This window comes from Phascolarctos cinereus, unplaced genomic scaffold (genome assembly GCF_003287225.1).
Source record: "Phascolarctos cinereus isolate Bilbo 61053 unplaced genomic scaffold, phaCin_HiC Scaffold_7;HRSCAF=346, whole genome shotgun sequence".
Lineage (NCBI taxonomy): Eukaryota > Metazoa > Chordata > Mammalia > Diprotodontia > Phascolarctidae > Phascolarctos > Phascolarctos cinereus.
Genome location: NW_027556180.1, coordinates 183,883,123 through 183,900,490, shown reverse-complemented (window position 1 = coordinate 183,900,490; position 17,368 = coordinate 183,883,123). Strand labels below are relative to the sequence as shown.

Below are 17,368 nucleotides of genomic sequence, written 5' to 3'. Positions count from 1 at the left end.
CATTGCAAGATAAGGTACTGGACGCTAAGGTCCTGTCTCAAGCTGAACTGCCAAGCATTCAAACTCTACTGCAGAGAGTACAACTTGGATTGGTCATGTTGTTCCAATGCCAAACTTATATTTGCCTGAAAGACTATTCTATGGAGAACTCATACAAGGCAAGTGCTCACATGGAGGTCAGAAGAAGTGATGCAAGGACAATTTCAAGGTCTCTCTGAAGGACTTTGGAATTGATTCTGAGACATGGGAGACACTGGATAGGACTACCCAGCATGGCATGCCTGCATCAAAAAAGTTGTTGTGCTCTATGAGCAGTAGCTCAGAAGAAATGTGAGGTGCACAAATTTAGAGACATCTCTATTCCAAATATTATTATGGACTATTTGTGTCTGAGCTACAATGGAGTCTTCCAAGCTTGTACTCATGTAATTAGCTACAGTGGGACACATTGTACATTGACCCCAAAATCATGATGTCATTTTGGTCCTCTCGAGTATGAAGGACAACAATTACTGTCAGTAATATACAGAACAGCTGGTGACATATATAATTTACTTTATATTTTGCTACTCTGCTTGTTCCAATTAATTTTAGTCAAATCTCAAGGGTTTTCTAATGGACCACCATATCATTTGCAAAAAAGAAATAACTTTGTTTCCTCCTCCTGGTTTTTATTTTTTCAATTTCTTTCTTCTCTTATTCCAATAGCTAGTAATTTTAAAATTATATCAAATAATAGTGGTGATAATGGATACCCTTCCTACACTCCTACTTTATCCCTTTTAAATATAATGCTGGCTCTTTGATTACAATAGGTACTTTACCATATTAATGAAAAGACCATTTAATATTTTATATTAACATTTTATCACAAGTTTTTTTTTGCGTCTATTGATATTGGGATTTTTAATCATTTTATGTAAATGTATATAGTTTACAGTTTTCCTGATACTGATTCAATCTTGCATTTCTGATATAAAGAGTCTGATGATAGTGTATCATATCTTCTATACTTTGCTTTATCATTTTTGATAATGTTTTATTTCTAAAATTTTGAGCTGAAATTCATTGGAGATATTAGTCTGTCATTTTCTTCTGTGTTTTGTCTCTCCCTTATTGAGGTATCAAGAACATATTTGATGTATTAAAGGAATTTGATAGAATATTTTCTGTTCTTATTTTTGCAAATAGCTTATGTAATATTAGCATTAAATCTTCTTTGAATGTTTCATAAAATTTACTTGCAATTCAACCTGGTCTTTTTTTCTTTGGGAGTTCATTTCTGTCTTAATTTGTTTTTCTAAAATCAAGTTATCTAAGATATGTATTTTTGTTCCAATTGGATATTTTATATTTCTATAGATACTCAAAACTTCATCTGTTTTGTTGGCATGTAATCAAGCAAACTAGTTTTTAATTTCCTTTATTCATTTGTTATAAATCTTCCTTTTTATTTTTTTTATTGAAAGTGAATTCCTTCTTTCTTTTTACCCAAACACTCCTAGTTTTATGTATTAATTCAATACCTTTTTGTTTTGTTTTGTTTTCAATTTTGTTTACCTTTTCCTTGATTTTCAGAATTTCTGTTTTGGTAGTTAGCTGTTACATATGTGTATGTGTGTGTGTGTGTGTGTGTGTGTGTGTGTGTGTGTGTGTGTATTGTGTGTACTTTTCCAGTTTTTTTAACTGCAATTTTATTTTGTTAATACATTCTTTTTCACTTTTACTGATTAAAGTACTCAGAAATTTACATTTTCCTTCAAAGAACTGTTCAATGTACCCCAAAATATGATCATTTCCTTAACTATTATAATTTTCTTTGACAGAACTATATATTGTTTCTACGAGATATGTTCTATCCACTAATCATTCACTTATTATTTCTAATTAAATTTGAATATTTTCTTGAAATTCTCTTTGTTGGATATACTTTTTATTTCTTCATGGTCAGTAAAGGATCTCCTTAATATTTCTATATTTCTATACTTATTTATGAGGTTTTTGTGCCATAGTACATGGCCAGTTTTTACAAAGCTATCTTGTATAGCTTAGAAATATGTGTAATTCTTTAATCCTTTCAATTGTTATTCAGTAATCTCCACAGATCTATCTTGGTTTTTTTTCCTGAAATTCTCTGCAGAGACAGAGCTTCTTGTTTATATTGCTTATATTTTTGTTAGATTTGTGCAAGTCTGAAAAAGTATGTTTATATATATAATGATTATAGTTTTACATTTTGTCTATTGATATTTACAATACTGTAAAGTATAACATAGCTTTCTTATTTATTTCTTATAACTCTGTCTTCCTTTCCCCTTTAGATCATAATTGTTACCTCGGCTTTATTTTTAATTCACAGAAGGCTTAATCGATTCTGTCCTAACCCCCTATTTTATCTCTGAAACTTTACGTTTCAAGTGTACTTTTTATAAATACCATTACTAGATTCCAATTTCTAAAGCATTCTATCCTCATCAATTTTATGGGTGAGTTCATTTGGGTGAGACATTTGCCTTCAGGATTGATAACTGATTTTGTATTGATCTCCATCCTATCCTCTTGTGCTCTTTCTCCTCATTGCCCTGCCCTTGCTCCTTTCTTTATTTTTTTTTATTTTTTTTTTTTGGTTAGGCAGCGGGGTTAAGTGACTTGCCCAGGGTCACACAGCTAGTAAGTGCTATGTGTCAGAGGCCGGATTTGAACTCAGGTCCTCTTGAATCCAGGGTGGGTGCTCTATCTTCTGTGCCACCTAGCTGCCTCTGCTCCCTTCTTTATAAAGCTGAAGTGAATAACAAGAAGATCGTGTCAAACATGAGTGAGCTATAACCTGAGTAATCTCCTTATTTTATCTTCCTCTCTTTTCCTTGGTCAGACTTTGATCACTTGTTCTTATATTTGCCTTTTAACCCATATAATTCCCCTTTGCAATTCACTCTTTGAAGATGAAATCTGTTTTACTTATGTTGATTCACTCCCCAATACTATATTCCCACTCAAATCTCCTTCTCTAATCTCCTGTCTGTTTTCCTATTGAGTTTAAAATATTTCTAAATCAAACTCCTCCTCCTCCCCTTCCCCCTCCTCCTTTCCCTTCCTCCTCCTCCTCCTCCTCCTCTTCTTTTCTTCTTCTTCTTCTTCTTCTTCTTCTTCTTCTTCTTCTTCTTCTTTCTTCTTCTTCTTCTTTTGTCAATGAGAGTTTTTACTATCATATTGCACAATTTCATAGATGATCCTGAAGCTACACATATATAAACTTATGGGGCTTTAGCTCAGCTCATCAAAGCTGGAATGATATGCTAGTTATATTTGTAATTTTGCAATACCACTTATATAAGCTATTAGTTGTATATTGAATTGCTATTTTCTTCACAGATACTTCTCATCTAATTTCTACCACTAACAAAACTAGCAATGAATCTAAATTTTCAAAAGAGCTTTGAAATGCCTATAGCCCTTTGTACTATATATATATTTGTTTATAAGTTGCAGTATGGTGGTCTAAAAGTGAAAGGGCTTACATTGTATTTTTTATTGTGAATGGTTAAGATTATTTCACAGAGTGCTTTTGACAGATTTGAAATGTGAATGTTTTATTTTTCCCCAGTAAATATACAATACACAATTTTTTGACAGTACTAGTAACCAACTTCTTATGCCAATTTAACTTTGCTGTACTAACAATACCAATGCAACACATTAATAGTTGGGGTTTGTTTTGGTGGCTTGAACAAACTATAGACAAAAATAAATCTAGAAAAACAAATATAAAAAAGTCTAAGTGCTGCCACGACATCCCTCATCTTAAAACATGATAAATTCACAATCAATGGCCTGGATCAAAATGAAATAAAAAAAGAAATAGCAAATTAAATCATATTGGGATTGTACTATGGTTTGTTTTAAGTACAAATATTAGAAAAGAAAATAGTACACTTCATGTAATGTTGTTATAACATGTTGTTATATATACCAAATTCTTGTCATGTCATTTCAGAAGCAAAATATAGAGGCAGATGAACAAGTTAGTGAATATCATAGTCCTGTACAACTTCAATACTGACACACACAATCACTTCCCATTGGAGCAGATAAATCACATATCTGAAATTAATAGTGATGGTTATGATTATGTTGCCAAGAGATAATAGTATAAATTTTTGACAGAAATTGAAAGGTGTTCCACCAAAGCTAAACATAAACTTTAACTCAACACCCACTGAAGACTAATTGAAATTCTTAGAACAACAAAATATGAAGTTATATATTAATAAATTTCATAGAATCATAGAGTTGGGAGAGACTGTAGAGGTCATCTGATCCAACTTCCCCCCTACACCAGAAGATATTATTATAACATCTCTATGGGTGGGTCTTCACCATATAATATGGAAGTGAATGAAAAGTCTAATGCTTTTATTTTCCTGGTCTATTATTTAACCTTTATTACACCAGTGCTGAACTCAATTACCCTTCTATGCTTCCTACTTTCATTCTCTTTTTGAGTTGGACTCATAATCAATGGAGTGATTTCATGTAGCTCATTGCGTTGGCACCAATGCTATTCTATCTCCACTTTAAAATGGTATAGAAAAGATTTAGAACAGAAGTACTGTATCTACAACATAAATACAGAGCCAAAGATGAGCATTTGCTCTGACAGTCACAGGCATTTCATAAAAAGGAGTTCTTCAAACTAAATAATATTGTGCTTATGCAGAAGTGGCTGTGAGGTAGCATTATCCTTGACTTCAAAGTGGGATGATACTCCCTACATCCACATAAACCTGTGGAGGCCTTCAATTTATAGATTTACATGTATTTGCTCTGTGACTTATGGAACAGAGAACTGAGTGTAATGAAATTCTAACTATACTAAGACAGTCGACAAGGAAAAGTAAACTTTGCAGTTAGTAACGAATGTTTATACATTTGATTTGATGTCTTGGCTTACATCCTATTTGACTTCTTATATTTAGCAAGATGAATAATGGTTTTTTGATTTTTGATATTATTGCTGAATTCCATTTGATAACTATAATATCATTGTATGTCAGTATGTAGGCCATATCTTGGTAAAATACACTCTCCATTTTGTAAGTAATTTAAGACCAATTTAGCTAGATGTGGGGATAACAAGGAACATAGACCATTCTGATAAGGCATTCAGCTAAGTATACTGTATAAACTTATACATCCAGTCGTTAACAACCACTCATTTCTAGCCCAAGCCCTTAAATTTATGTCAGCTGAGCAGATAAGGGTGTTTTTAGTAGCTACTGTGAATAGGTTACATGCATTTGACTAAAATAACACACTACTCAGAGATATGAACCAAACTCTGAGGCTGAAAAGTTTTAAATTGAGTGGTTGAAGACACTCAAATCTGGCATTGCAAATACCATAGTCTGAAATCTCTCTGCCTTACGGTCTCTGGATGTTTATATTATCATTGCCAACACAGTGCTCACACTTTTATCAGATACTCTTTCATATCAGAAGGAAAATAAAACTCATTAAAGTTGCAGACACTGATGCAGACACTGATCTGGGTAGGATGATGTGGGTATGTCCAAAAGTGAACTTGAACTCTGTTTACTGCCCATTGTGGAGTCACTGGTATGTAGTGAAGAATAGATGTTTCTTCACCCCCCAAAGCACAGCTTGGTTCCTAATGTTTGCCTATATTGGTACGGGTTTAGGAAAAGTAAAGAGAAGAAATAAATTTGACTATGCCAACTACTCTGCTAATATAATGAGAAGTAGAAGTAGGGGAATTAAAGCCAACAATATATTTAAGTGTGGACTTAAAAAGTCTTCTTGTTGCAGAGCTGGCGCCAAACTTTTTGTTGAAAGGAACAGTGAATCCTCTTGGAGAGTAATGACAAAGGATAGACCTAAGCAGACTCTAAAAATGTCAACATGCCATGTGGGCAAACTTTAAAACTGAGAATTTCAAGATAACTTTGCTTTGATTGATTTTTATATAACAACTAATAGATATTTCAAAATTTTAATAATTTTCTTCATTCTTGAGTTGCAGAAAAATATTATTTTGAGTCATGAAAACAAATGACAAAGCAGGATGCTGTTATTAATGTCCACTTACAAGGTTTGGCTTTATACAAAAAGAATATAAACATGCACTGTTTTCTTGTTAATCTCTTTTTTTCAATTCACTTATAAAAGTGGATCAACTATACTTTTTGGTTGGGAGCCAATTTTTGAAAATGTTCAGCTTTATTTCAAGAAATCTACTTACCATGAAATGAACATACTCTTAGCACTGCTTTTCAAGCACTTATAATCCTACTACAAGTTTGGTGGAATACATTTTACTTCTTAATTAAATAAAACATATTTTTATGTAAATTGCATTGTTAAAAAGTTATGAATTTCAGTGATGCAGCTCTATCCTCTAGTGTACTGTGCATGTATTATAAAGATGAAACAAGACATTATAACATATTTCTTATTTGGAAGAAGCCTGAGTATGATCTAGTGATAAATTACATCTTTAACTACTTGATAGATATTCCAGAGTTTATATTATTTGTTTCCTTGGGGAACTTCACATCATATTTTGACTTAATGGGTTGGAGAGATTAATTATGGCAATTCATAAAATGCTTTAAAACTGTAATATAAATACAGCTTTAGTGAAACACCTTAATTTATTTTGTTTATATTAAATCACATATTGTTCAATCATATTTGGGCAGGTAAAAACTGACACTCCAGATAACCTTATTTTTTTCATCAATTTCAGTATATCATACCTACATGAATATTTTATATATATTCACTCCTTTCTTTTTGAACACCTTTCTTTTGAACCCCATACACTTTTTAAAACAGTAAAAGCAGCCATCTTGCTTTTTTTTTTTATTGAATTAATCCCTGATGTTCAAATAAGCCTTTGACAACATCAATTTTCCTTTTCATCTTCTACATAGTCCTACACCCCAATGGAAAATCATATAACATAATCTGTTACATCCTGTATTACTCAACATAGCTTACAGTACAATAAACTCCCTTCACATTCAGTCTTTTTTCTTCATGTCATGAGGAGTAGAGATTTGTGCTTATCACCAAATAAAATTGCAGTGCAAACTTTAAACATAAAAGTTACACGATTAAAAGTTAATATATGGCACCACAGCCTATTAATTCACATATAGTACAACAGACTAGTAAGAACAGACAGTAATATGAACATAGCTAAAAAGAGAGTGAGCTTGCATAGCAATGCAACAAAAGAAATTATATACAGAGGAAAATCCTTTTCATCCTGGAGGGTGATTTTTTTCTTTCTTTTCTATATACTCCTGACAAGAAATAGTTAAGGTGGATGGTGTCTTTAAGAGAATACAAGTAAAATATCTGTGGGATATGTGTGGCTGTGTGTCTTTACATTGCATTTACAGTTCTTTTAATAGTACATAAATAAAGAAATTGTTCATTGCACTGTTTAGTGTCCTCACTTCCATGAGTTCAGACCTGATGGTCCTTCAGAGCAGCTTTGCATTTCTCTTTTCAACTACTCTAATACAAAGAGAGAGAGAGAGAGAGATAAAAATAAATTCATAAAAAAAATACAATTGCAAGAATTATGCCAAGCAGATGACTTAAGTGGTCACTTCAATAACCTAAGCTGGACACATTTTACAGTTAATGTTAGTTTCATGAAAGCAATTTCTTAAAATATACTTGTTACGCTTCTGTTTCCAGTTCTATTCCTAATAGGGGGAAAGAAAATCAGGTTAAGGCATGCTGATCATTAGAAGGAAGAAATGTTATAATCATTTAGTTCAAAAATAAAAGCAGGCTCAAAACTGGTTTAGAGACATTCAAGGACAACAAAAGATTACTAAAAGTACTCATGGCTTCTATCTTAAACATTACCATGTTCTCCAAGCAACGCTCCTTACACTGTTCCTTAGCAATCCTCCATACAGAGAATACTGGTTGCTCCAATGAATCTGATAGAACACAGACTTTTTTTTTCACCGTTTCAGGAAGTCAGATTGGTAGACCCACTGAAAATGTGAGGTGGTGGGGAAATGGCACGAATTAGGTTAGGAGAGGAGATTCACATACAACTGGATCCCACATTTGAATGCTGTTCCTGCTTTGGAGCACATTGCCCATGTAACTGTTTTCTTGTTTGCAGAATGCCTTTAAGGCTGTACCAGGACTCACAGGACCAAAAGAGATAATATTTTTATTGGTACAGTGGCTGGCACATCGTGGGTACTTAATAAATGCTTATTCTCTTCCTTTCCCATAACCCCCCCTTGGTCTTCATGAGCCATGATACATACTCTTTACTTATGTTAATCACCTCTTCCTATGTTTTCTGCCCCATTATTTTTCTGATTTAAAAAGAAGTTGTATATTTTCAAAACCAGAAAGACCTGTGTGAGTCCTACCTCTGCAACTTAATATCGGTGAAACTGCAGATAAGTCACATTGACTTGTCTCAAAGCTCCTGTTTACTCATCTGTAAAACAGGGATAATAATATTTGCTTGGGTTGTTTTGGGGATCAAATATAATGATATTTCTCCTTAGTAGACTTTGAGGATCTTTGAGGACAAAGAGTGAGGTGTTTTATATCTGCACATTCCCTGCAATTAGCGCAGTGCCTTCAACATAGGTGGTATTCAATAAAAGTTTGTTAAATTGAATTGAAGCATTATATAAATGTAAGGAATCATCATTCATGTGGAAGAAGTGTGGTATAGTAGATGGAGGACTGGTCTTGGTGTCAGTAAGAATTGGGTTCAATTACTGTCATTGACACATATTATATGTACAGTCAAGGACAAGTCACTTAAATTCTCAGTGTTCCAGGGCAATAGTCTGAGACTATAATCTGAAGATGTGTTGCTAATATGCATTGGTGGAGAGAATTTCCACATGGAAAATTCCATCACTAGTAAAATCACAGGTTTGAAAAATAAACATTTGCATATGCTATTAAGAGAACATGCATAGAGTTATGCATTCTATGGATACCAGTTATGTTGAAGGGAGAAGAAAGAAACATTTTTTTTTTAATTTGTAAGGTCCCATACATAGGAGGTGGAAAATGAACCGTCTGTTAAGTTGTGAGGAATTTCACTGTAGACTGCTGTCTATGTGAACAAAGCAGGCAAGGAGTCAGCTGAATTCTGCTTGGCCTTCTTGTCAACTTAGAGATGGCTTTCTAGAAATAGTTTATCAAGCAGCATACATTATATAATGGCTGCAAGTTGATATGAAAAAAACAATACTAAAACAAAACAAAACAGAACAACAAGAAAAACAAAACAACACCCCCTCAGAAAAAAACCCAAGACTATACTTGTGTTTGTATGCTTTCAGCAAACTCCAGTAACTCCCTAACACTTCCAGAAACAAATATATAATCTTGTTTGGTTTTTAAAGTCCTGCATAACCTGATCCCTTCCTACCTTTGTAGTATCCCCATCTCACATACCCCAGGTAATCTGAGATTCAATGAATTGGCTTCCTTGCATATTCCAGAACAAGAAATTCTTATCTCCTAATTCTATGCATTTTCAATGACTGTCCTCCATGCCTGAAACTCTCTCCTTCCTCATTTATGCCTCCTGGCTTTCCTGGTTTCCTTCAAGTCACAGCTAAAACCACACTTTTGCAAGAAGTCTTTTCTGATCCCTGTTAATGCTGATGCTTTCTACATAAGATTATCTCCAATTTATTTTGTACATACTTGTCTGCACATATCTATTTGCATGTTGTTTCCCCTGTTAGATTGTGAGCTCCTTGAGGAGAGGAGAGGGAATATTTTTCTTTGTACACCTGGTGCTTAGCATAGAGCCTGGCATATAGCAGGCATTTAACATTCTGTTAACTTGATTGAACTTGCATCAAAGGACTAGAAGTTTCCTTGTTTTCTTTAAGGTAACCACTTTCTTCTTTGGAAACCCCACTTGTTTTGCCAACAACCACTGACATTTAACCTATGACAGAAACAAAAAAAGGCAAAACCAGATTTGGCCTTTATAACAATAATAATAATCTCTTTTTCTCCTTCATGAATATGATCTCTGTGAATCTGGTATTTTTCCTTATTAATAAAAATTACAACTTGAGGTATAAACACTACAAATTATATAAATTCAGTAATTTTGAGAAGCTAAGCCAGATAGGTTTTTGATTTTTTTCAACAAAGTTGAATAGGGCATTTGGATTCTGGGGATGGGGAGGAAAATTCCTATTATTTGTATCACCAGTGTTTAACACTATGCTTGGCACAAAATAAACGTTTAATAATTTTTATGCATTTCTTTAGGTATCTAAGTAAATGTGGAAATTAAATTAATTTAATACTATAATATTTTATATTTATTTAGGACTTTAAGTATTAAAAAGCACTTTTACTCACAATAACTCTGTGTAAATATTGCTATTACTTCCCTTTTACAAATGAGAAAACTAAGGCCATGACATTTCCATGATATACATCTAACTAGTGTGTGAAATGGGATTTAAATCCAGGTCTTTTGACTCCAACTCTAACACTTTTTTCTTCTCTACAGCAAACAAGTGAGTTCTTAGAGAACTGAGTTCAATTAAGTAAGAGCAGAGTCGAGTCAAAGCCTTTGCTTATATAAATATGTTTCAGGTTTCCACCCTTTCTACTAAGACTTTCTTCAAAGTCTTGGTCCCAGTGTCAAGGTGCCCAATGTCTACTGAATTAGGTAACTTTATCAACCATAAATTCTGAGTCTGAAAATGATAAAAACTGTAAGTCAACTGTTTCTAGGATAAGTAAATATTTGATAAGCTCTGTAGAAGCATATGAAACCAACCTTCTTCTTCCTGCTCAATCATTTCCACTTCCTTCTTTAGATATAGGTAAAGACATACACATATACATAGCCATATATGTGTGTGTATACATATATATGGCTTATATCTTATCTATATCTTGCTATTTATCTAATCTGTATCAATAGTACTTTAGTTTAAAGTTCTTGGTTTAATTAATATGAATGAGAAACTTTAGTAATATTTCTTTAACTGTCAATTATGAAACAATGTCCTGCACTGAAATTTTTTTATATCATTCTTAACAAAGAATTAACTAGTTTCTAAAGGGAAAAGTCAAATCAGTCCAGGAAAGACTCCTCCCTGAAACATGGATAATGAGATAGAATTTGATTCATTCAATTGATAGAAGTATCTCATTTGTTGTTGTGTTGTTTCAGTTTTGTGTCTGATTCTTTGTGATTCCATTTGGGGTTTTCTTGGTAGACATATGGAATGGCTTGCCATTTCCTTCTTCAGCTCATTTTACAGACGAGGAAAATGAGGCAAACAGGGTTAAAGTGACTTGCTCAGGATCACACAGCTAGTATGTGTCTGAGGACAGATTTGAACTGAAGAAGATGAATCTTTATGATTCCCTGTGCCCTATCCACTTTGCCACTTAGCTGAGATGGAATTAGGTCTTCGATTAATTCAATTAATAGAAGTCTCTCTTAACTTCACCTTTAATCAGGTAGAGGAAGTTGTTAAGGAAGAATAGAATGGTTTTAGGAAAATGCTTCTCTAGGGTACATGGAAAGTGGTGACTATTGTTTTGTTTGATGAATATGAGCTGTCATCTAAACTTTGTCCTCTTTAATCTTGATTATGGAATTATGTCTTTTGTTTTGGGGAACACTATAAATCATGAGTGTACATTGTGATGGCAGAAAGATTTGGGGTTCAGATTCTTTGAATTTTGTCTCTCTAGTAGAAATACTTAGACTTGTTTATTTTGTGTATTTACCTCTTCTAAATATGTATCAGAAAACATATGATACTAAGTATTATTTTTTTCTCTAGTACTAAAACCTGGATTTAGGAATCATAGCACAATTAGCAGCAGCTAGTTCAAATTTGGCCTCAGACACTAGTTATGTGACCCTAGACAAGTCATTTAACCCTGCTTGCCTTAGTTTCTTCATCTGTAAAATGCGCTGGAGAAGGAAATGGCAAAACATTCCAGTATCTCTGCTAAGAAAACCCCAAATGGTGTCACAAAGAGTTGGACATGATAGAAAAATGATTGAACAACAAAAATGTAGAATTGACCATTCCTAAAACTCCTTTAAAAAAGTTCAATTCCTTATAATTCAGTTGTAAAATGGGGGAAAAATTAAAAAGTAAATTATAATTTTTGCAGACTTTTAAGAATATTTTTGTTTGTTTGAAGGAGGTGGGGTGGACCCTTAATTTCATCAATCCTGGGAACTCCGGGCGGGAAACTTTGTCTTTAAATGCAGATTGGCACCTGTTCTGCAATTTGTAGTCTTGGTTGCTTGAGGATATTCAAGGGACATAAGTGTTTATTGAGTACCTACTAGTGCCAGGCACACTTCCTATATTTACAAATATAATCCCATTTAATCCTCACAACAATTCTATGAAGTAGAATTCCTCCTTTATAAGACTGAGGAAATTGAGACAAACAGGTTAAGTAACTCTCCCAGGTTCACACAAATAGAAAGCATCTGAGGTTAAATTTGAATTAAGGTCTTCCTGACTTCAGGCCCAGAGCTCTATCCACTCTGACTTGCCTAGAGTCACAAAGTTAGGATGTGTCTGAAGTCGAACTTGAGCTCAGTTTGACATGACACCCTACTGTCTCTTATGCTTGTAAAGAGTAAGACTGTCTAAATTAAAAAACAAGTATTTTTGTAATAAAAAAGTGGTAAAAATGTACATTTCATTTAGTGCTATAAAGAGCAATGGTCTGGGTTAATAATTTGAATTTTCTCTGACAGTCAAGAAGTGTTTCTTTCATTCTCTAATTCTATTCATACAAATTGTTTCCTCTATATTATTTTTCAACTACAGCCACTTCTAAGCTATCATTAGAAACTACTTACATAATTCACCTGTAAACTGTCCTTGACTATTGGATCCCACGTAGCCTATGTCAAGAAGGTCACTGGCATTGCACTGGTGACTTCCCCGCAAGACTTCACCTTTTCGGGGTCCAGTTGATCCTTTTGAAGAAGCTGTTCCTGACGAGCTATGTCCACCTGGTGATGGGAAGCTGGGCTTACTGTAGGGTACCAGTGCCTCCTCTGAAAAAGAAGTGCAAGAAAGGGCTAAAAAAAAAAAAGGTTGTCTGGGGGTGAAGGAGACATTCAACCCTCTGAAAGTGAAGTTTACAATAATTTGCTTGATGGTTCAATATCAAGTAAAATTAACAAATAAATCCCCAATATTTCAGGAATTTCTATATGTAAAAAGATTTAGATCCAAGCAGGATTTGCTTAGGTCCTGGTGATACAAAAATTATTTTACCTTATTTATAAAATTTGGACTCATTATAAAAGAGAACTGTACATAACGAATCTTAGTTTGCTTACCAAAAGCAGATCTGAAAATAACCTTGAGTTCAATGAAATTGATTAGATTTTTCATTAAGAATGAAAGGAATGTAAGTTTTTGTTTCAGTTTAAATTATGAGAATTATTCTATAGATTCTAGTATTACCTTTTTGTTGTCACTCCTCTTTTATTTTAACTACACCATCTTTTATAGATTGTAATTGCTTTGTCTTTAGAAATTCTTCAGCTTGGAACTTTACTTTAAAAAAAGTTTACAAAACTGAACTAGGGTTCAGTTCTAGAAAGGGTTGATTCAATTTGCAAAAGAGAGGAGGAACGTATTTTTTTAAAAAAGATCATCTGAACTTCATGATTTATGATTTCAGAAGTTGTCCCAGAAAAGGTACTTAAAATACGTATCTATGATATATTATTTCTGTCAGATGCTGAAGAAGTTAAATTGTACCCACAAAGACAAAGGCAACTTGGTCACTTTTCCAGATAACCTAAGCACTGCAGGGGTGGTGTAGTAGATGATGTACTACACTTTAGAGTCAAGAAGATCTGAGTTCAAGTCCTACCTCAAACACTTACTAGTTGTGTGACCCTGAACAAGTTTCCTCATGTATAAAATAAGGATAACAACAGCACTAGAGTTGTGAGGTTAAAATGAGATCTTATTTGCAAAGCTTTTTACACACCTTAAATTAGAATATAAATGCTATCTACTAAACAAAAGTTTCTGCAAAGTGGATGGTGGGCTGGCCCTGGAGTCAAGAATAGTCATCTTTGTGGGTTCAAATCTGGCCTCACATACTGACTAGCTGTGTGACGCTGGGTAAATCACTTAACCCTGTTTGCCACAGTTTCCTCATCTGTAAAATGAGCTAGAGAAGGAAATATCAAACCACTCCAATATCTTTGCTAAGAAAACCCCAAATGGGGTCACAGAGTCAGACACAACTGAAAAAAGACTCAACAATTAAAGCAAACATTGTATTCTATTAAAGCTTTCAAATCCACTCACATATTAATTTAGATAACATTAGAAAGAACACAAAATTTGGAGTCAGAACCTGGGCTCAAATGCTGTCTCTACTATTTAATATGTGATCTTGGACAATGGACAATCACTTGGGCCTTCACTTTTCTCATCTATGAAATGAGAAAATAGGAAGAGATGATCTTTAAGGTCTCTTCTAAGCTTAGATCCACTATTCCTGTTAAAGGGAAAGTCCCAAGTAATTGATGATTCTGAGCCTTGTTTGTCTGAACCAAGCAATTATCAAAACTGTCCAATCAATTTAGTCAAAGTGATTAAAGTAACAGTAAATCTATCCTTACACGTAGATTTATTTTTTGAGATAAACATTAGTGGGCAAAATTTTATCAAATAAGCAGGGTGTATGGTAGCAGATGGTGCAGGTAGCCTTCACTTTATTGCCCTTTTGGAGAGGCAAGAAAAACAGCAAGATAATTTTCTTGATCTGCTTTGTGAAGGTATCCAAACCCATTAATTGTCTCGTACTTATCCTAATATAATTTTCATATTAAAACATCTGGTAAAAAAATTAATGTCTACACTTTGTTTTGGACTATATCACCACACACCTGATCCAAATGCTTGTTTGTGTGGGACTCTCCTTAAATCTTCTTGATGTTCTGTGGAGCTTATCCATTCCTGCGTTTCTCGCTGCCACTCTAGTGAGGTTCTAGCGTGTAGATCCAATGAATTCTTTGTTTCATCTATGGGAGATGCATGTTGCCTCTCCAGAGAGCTTCCTTTTCTCTCTGCAGAATTTTCCATGTTACCACCATGTTGGCCAGGGCCTATTTGGTGCCTTACACCCTGAACTGGTGGGGGATCTGGTGGTGGTGGAAGATCTAAAAATGTTGAATACGGTTTAGAGTGAACTAAAGTGTAATGGAATAATACTTTTGCTTCAAGCTGAAGATAAACAATGGCTCAATACAGGTAGAGTTGGTGCAAGATTAATTAGAAGAGAATAAAATTAATCATTAGACTCATAAATACATAACGTTAAAATCATTTATTACTTTCTATCAGTATTCTGGCAATAGATCTTTTGAAATGGAAAAAGCAAGAAGTGTTTCTTAGCATAGGATGCATTATTAGTTGTAAATTCTGTACCTACCAGGAATACAGAAAGTAGTTCAGAGTTTGCTCACAAAGCAATTTATCTTTTCTACTTGCCCACACCTCAGACTGTCTTCCAAAACAGACACGCCATGACACATAAGAGTAATAACAGCATTAGCGAAGATGTGGGTTTCTAGCATCTCTTAATCAGAGGCCCAAGAAAGAACTAAATTTCTCTGATGATCTCCACAGGAAATGATGCCCTTGGGACATTAAGAACTGTACGCTCAAGCGCATGTGACAGCTGACTGTCTGCACCCATGTAGGTGGCACATTTAACAACAGTCCAGGGGTTAAGCTAACATTCATTAGATGCAATTAACATTCTGCCTGACAAGCAATTCTGGCTATGTGTTTCATGAGTTAGCTAATGAGCTACAACTAATACATTATATTTTTTCAATGTACTTATTTTTATAAGTAATAACTAATGCTCAGAGTACATATTGAATGTTTCATGGGGTTATAATAAGACCATATATTTTGTCAAAGATTGTACTACATGCTGACTGGGATATAAATTTATCTAATTTTGTCTCTACTGCCCTTCCTTAATTTGACTTTCTGTCACTTTCCCCACTGTAGCTGTTTGAAACTTTCTCTTCTCCTTTCTGGCCTCCAATATCAACTCCTTTCCCCTCCCTCTCAAGTGAAGCAGTTCACCTTATATTTCACTGAGAAAATAACAGGCCATTTGTCATGTTCCCTCTTTTCTCTTATTCTATATTTCAAAATACCTTGAAATAATTTTCTATCTTCTTTTTTACTGTGAGGTAGATATGATACTTCTCCTAGTCAAAACTAACACCTTTACTTATACTCATGATCCTATACCTCATGTCTCTATTGGCAACCTGCTCCTGTAACTATACACACTCCAGTCCCCTGACCCCAACTCATCTCTCATCTTCAATCTCTTCAATATCTGCTGGCTTCTTCCTTGCTCAGGTTTCTGTGCTATCCTTAAAAAATAAAAACAAACAAAAAAAAGCCTAACTATATTCTTCTATTCTCCTACACTATCATTCTGTATCTTTTCTCCTTGAAAAAGCCTCATATCCTAGTTGCCTCCATTTCCTCTCTTCTCACTCTCTTAACTTGCAACCTAGCTTCTATCCTCATCAATTAAAGTTTCCAATGATCTCTGAACTGCTAAATCCAATGATTCTTTCTCAGTTTTCATACTTCTTGATGACACATTTCACACTGTAGACCACCTGTTTTTCCTGGATACTCTCTCCTCTCTGGATTTGCAAGACACAACTTTTCTCTACTCCTCTTATTTGCCAGCTTCTTCTGAAGTCTCTTTTTCTTGCTCATCAACCAAAGGTCCTGTATTGGGGACCTCTTCTCTCTAAATACTCTCTGTGTGATATAATAAGTTCCCATAGGTTCAACTGTCATCTCTATACAAATGAATATCAAATCTGCATAATTTCTTTCTCTCCTAAGCTCTACTCCTACATTACCAATTACCTGTTGGAAATTTTCAACTTGAAGTTCCCATAGGCATCTCAAATCCAATGTATCTAAAATAGATCTTTATATCCCAAAACTGCTCTTCTTCTTAATCTTCCTTTTTCTATAAAAGTTGCACCATTTTTCTATTCACCTAGGTTCATAATCTTTGACCAATTTTTGACTGTTCAATCTCATTCACCATTACTCTCCACACCCACCATCTGAAAAGTCTTGTTGATTCTATCTCTACCACAGCTCTGATATCTTCCCCCCTTCTCTCTATTATATGACCAGACCCTCCCCCACCCCTACTTCAGGACCTTATCATCTTTCATCTTGATTATTGTAAAAGCTTCTTAATTGGTCTCTCAGCCTCCAATCATTCTCCT

The 17,368-nt window shown here is 34.2% G+C and overlaps 1 protein-coding gene across 1 annotated transcript in view; it reads right to left on the bottom strand.

The window, feature by feature from the left end:
- Positions 1 to 3,573: 3,573 nt before the first annotated feature.
- The window catches only part of ROBO2 (roundabout guidance receptor 2), a 709,376-nt gene continuing 695,581 nt past the window's right edge, over positions 3,574 to 17,368 (bottom strand). Inside the window, exons 28-30 of the mRNA XM_078147421.1 lie at positions 14,969 to 15,241; positions 12,908 to 13,108; positions 3,574 to 7,545 (exon numbers count right to left, since the gene is read on the bottom strand). Of these exons, the coding sequence (XP_078003547.1) occupies positions 7,544 to 7,545; positions 12,908 to 13,108; positions 14,969 to 15,241 (476 nt within the window). The 3' untranslated portion in view covers positions 3,574 to 7,543. The remainder of the gene's footprint in view (positions 7,546 to 12,907; positions 13,109 to 14,968; positions 15,242 to 17,368) is intronic.